At 26.8% G+C, this 2,934-nt stretch overlaps 1 protein-coding gene across 2 annotated transcripts; it reads left to right on the forward strand.

Annotated features, from left to right (window-relative positions):
• Window positions 1-617: 617 nt before the first annotated feature.
• LOC144958839 (uncharacterized) lies at window positions 618-2,423 on the forward strand. 2 transcript variants are annotated; one of them, XM_078891075.1, is made up of 3 exons: window positions 618-992; window positions 1,595-1,723; window positions 2,046-2,423. In XM_078891075.1, exons 1-2 carry the CDS (start codon window positions 629-631, stop codon window positions 1,690-1,692), a joined length of 462 nt encoding a protein of 153 aa, XP_078747201.1. In that variant the 5' UTR covers window positions 618-628; the 3' UTR covers window positions 1,693-1,723; window positions 2,046-2,423. The 2 variants fall into 2 exon arrangements, with proteins under 2 accessions (XP_078747201.1, XP_078747200.1); XM_078891074.1 differs by having other exon boundaries at window positions 1,595-2,423.
• Window positions 2,424-2,934: the final 511 nt, after the last annotated feature.

Genomic DNA, 2,934 nt, shown 5'->3' on the forward strand with positions numbered 1-2,934 from the left:
TGGATCCAGTCCCCATTGGAAAACGCCACATTTATTTGAGCGTTGGTGAGTTTAGTGGAGAAACAAAAGTGCACATCCGATATTACGGAAAAGATGATAACGGTGCGTTGCTACCGTCAAAAAAGGGAATTGCTCTCAATATTGACGAATGGAGAGGGCTCGAGAAACTTATCCAAAAAGTAAATTATGTCCTAACAAAGAGAGGAGAAGAAGAACAAGAAGAGGAAGACAATGACGGACCCTCGTCAAGAAAAATAAAAAAATAAAAAAATAAAAACAAGAAACTATAATAAGTGTCAACACGTTATAATCATCATCATCATCGTCTTTTTAATCCCACTTCGGTGAGCTTGATTTGTAGTCAATCGTGATTAATTGTTTTTTACTTTTTTATGAGTTCTTTTTTTTTTTTTTTCTAACTTTGAAAAAAAAAATTCACCAACGTGGAGCCAATTTCTACAAGAAGAAGAAGAGGAAGACAGCAATGGACCCTCGTCAAGAAAAATAAAAAGGACAAACAAAAAAAAAGCAAGAAATTATAATATTCGTCTTCATCATCAATAATATATTAGGATTTAAATACTGTGACATGATTTTTTATTATTTTCTTCTTTAGCAGAACTTTAGTATGGATCATTTCCTAACAAAAGTAAAAGAGGACTTGATGAGGCATATCTATGCCATTGACATTGCAAATTGCGAAGGATGTCGGATTTTTGCACCCGGGCAAATATCACACGACTGTTTGATGTTGCCCGTGGAGGACAAGATAATTAGATTTTTTAACGAAGCGTTTGATAATACCAAAGAAACTCTGATTGAAAAATTCAAACCCATAATACAGACATTACTATTGGAAGACATATTAGGCCGTGAGGAAGCTCTTCATATCGTACGGTTGTGTACTGACCCGGAACCAGGAACGCCCAAAGACAACGAAGACAACGATATCAATTCAACTCCTAATGACGGAGAAAGCAGTTCAATCAACAGTGAGTTACATTTATATATATATATATATATATATATATATATATATATATATATATATATATATATATATATATATATATATTATATATATATATATATAATATATTATCAAGGATAAATATATTTATCTAAAGATTGTAGCCGTATCATTCTGGGGTTTCCCCGCTCTTTTTTTTTTTTTTTTTTTTTTTTTTTTTTTTTTTTTGGTATTTACATGTTTAAGTATTGCTCGTTATCATTATAATAATAATAATAATAATAATAATAATAATAATAATAATAATAATAATAATAATAATAATAATAATAATAATAATAATAATACTAATAATATATAATAATAAAATAATAATGATAATAATAATAATAATAATAATAATAATAATAATAATAATAATAATAATAATAATAATAATAATAATAATAATAATAATAATAATAATAATAATAATAGTATTGTTTGTTTTTTTTTTTTTTGTTGTTTTTTTTTTTTAAATTGTTGTTTGTTGCTATCTATATATTTATATTTACGTCTTTTTTTTTGTTTGGTATCCTGTATTATTTGATATCCTTTTAGTCAAAATGAAAAATTGTATTTCAGGTTCTATAGACACCCAACGACCATCACCAGCAGTTCCCGAAGTTATTGAAATCTCATCCGACAGTGATACAATTGAAATTTCAGACACAGATGAATAGAAAACAAAAGGAGTGAGCTGTCATATCTATAGTGAGTCGTATTTCCCTATTATATCGCTATAATAATTATTAATGTACACAAGATGATCTAAGTCCAATGATGTTGTCTATAATTAATGAATTGTCTTTAACTTTTCTTGATTTTTTTTGTTGTTTGTTTTTTTTTTTTTGTTTTTTTTTTTTTTTTTGTTTGGTATTTTTGTTTGTTTATCTTTGTTATGTATTTATTTATTATTTAAAAATAAACTTTTTTGTTTTTTTATTTCTCTGCTGTGAGATCAGTAGATCCAATTTCAAATGAAACTTTCTTTTTTTTATTTATTTATTTATTTATTTATTTTTTTTTTTTTCAGAATTGAAGTAAACCACCAACTATACACACACACAAAGAAACAAGATAGAAACCAGCCTTGTTTGATTTCACTGAAACCAAAGACAACCCAAATGCTGAATGAACAACCTTTCAAGACTAAAGATACAAATCCCGTAGCGACGAACAGTGAGATATAATTTTTTTTGTTCCCCTTTTTTTATTTATTTATTTATTTATTTATTTATTTTTTCTTTTTTTTTTTAATTATTAATCATGTACATCTGTGAAATATGTGGCATTAGTATTAAATTATTACATAATTTAATTCGTCATAAACAGAAGCATAACAAAGTTACTTTACATTCTTGTTCAAAATGTCAAAAGAACTTTTCTAGGAAAGATAATTTACAAAAGCACCAAAAAATGTAAAGTGTAGTTCACCCGAAGAAAAATTGAAAGAAAAGCAGGTTAAAAAACAGAAAAAAATACAGGAAAAAGAACAAAAGATACATTTTAAACAAGAAAAACAACAGCTAAAAAAACAAGAAAGAATTATAAAACAACAACAACGTAGAGAAAAACAAAAACAAAAACGACAAGAGAAACGCCAACAACGAAAACATGAACAAAAGCAAAAACAAAAACAACAGTCGTGTAGTTTATTGTCTACTAGTTATGTAGAACAAAACGAAGAAAATGAAACAGTGCTACAGTTACTTGAAGAACATCGAGAATCCATAAAGACACATTTTGTAGAAGGGATCTTTCAGTCTGTGTACACCATAGAATGGGGTTCGCCATATATAATTCAACAGCTTAAGGAGATTTTTAACAGACAAAGCGTAAGATTTAAAATAAATTTTAGCCATTCTTTTCTGTTACAAAACCAAGAAAATTCAGAATATCGTTTTTTCCATGCTTCTATTAAT

The sequence above is a fragment of the Berghia stephanieae genome, chromosome 13 (assembly GCF_034508935.2).
Source record: "Berghia stephanieae isolate SIO BIC M18660-M18661 chromosome 13, UCSD_Bste_1.3, whole genome shotgun sequence".
Taxonomy (NCBI): Eukaryota; Metazoa; Mollusca; class Gastropoda; order Nudibranchia; family Aeolidiidae; genus Berghia; species Berghia stephanieae.

Bases quoted from the DNA above. Each gene is read 5' to 3' on its own strand.
- LOC144958839 (XM_078891074.1), top strand. From the start codon at position 629: ATGGATCATTTCCTAACAAAAGTAAAAGAGGACTTGATGAGGCATATC. The intron at 993-1,594 runs GTGAGTTACATT...ATTGTATTTCAG, and splicing joins AGAAAGCAGTTCAATCAACA to GTTCTATAGACACCCAACGA.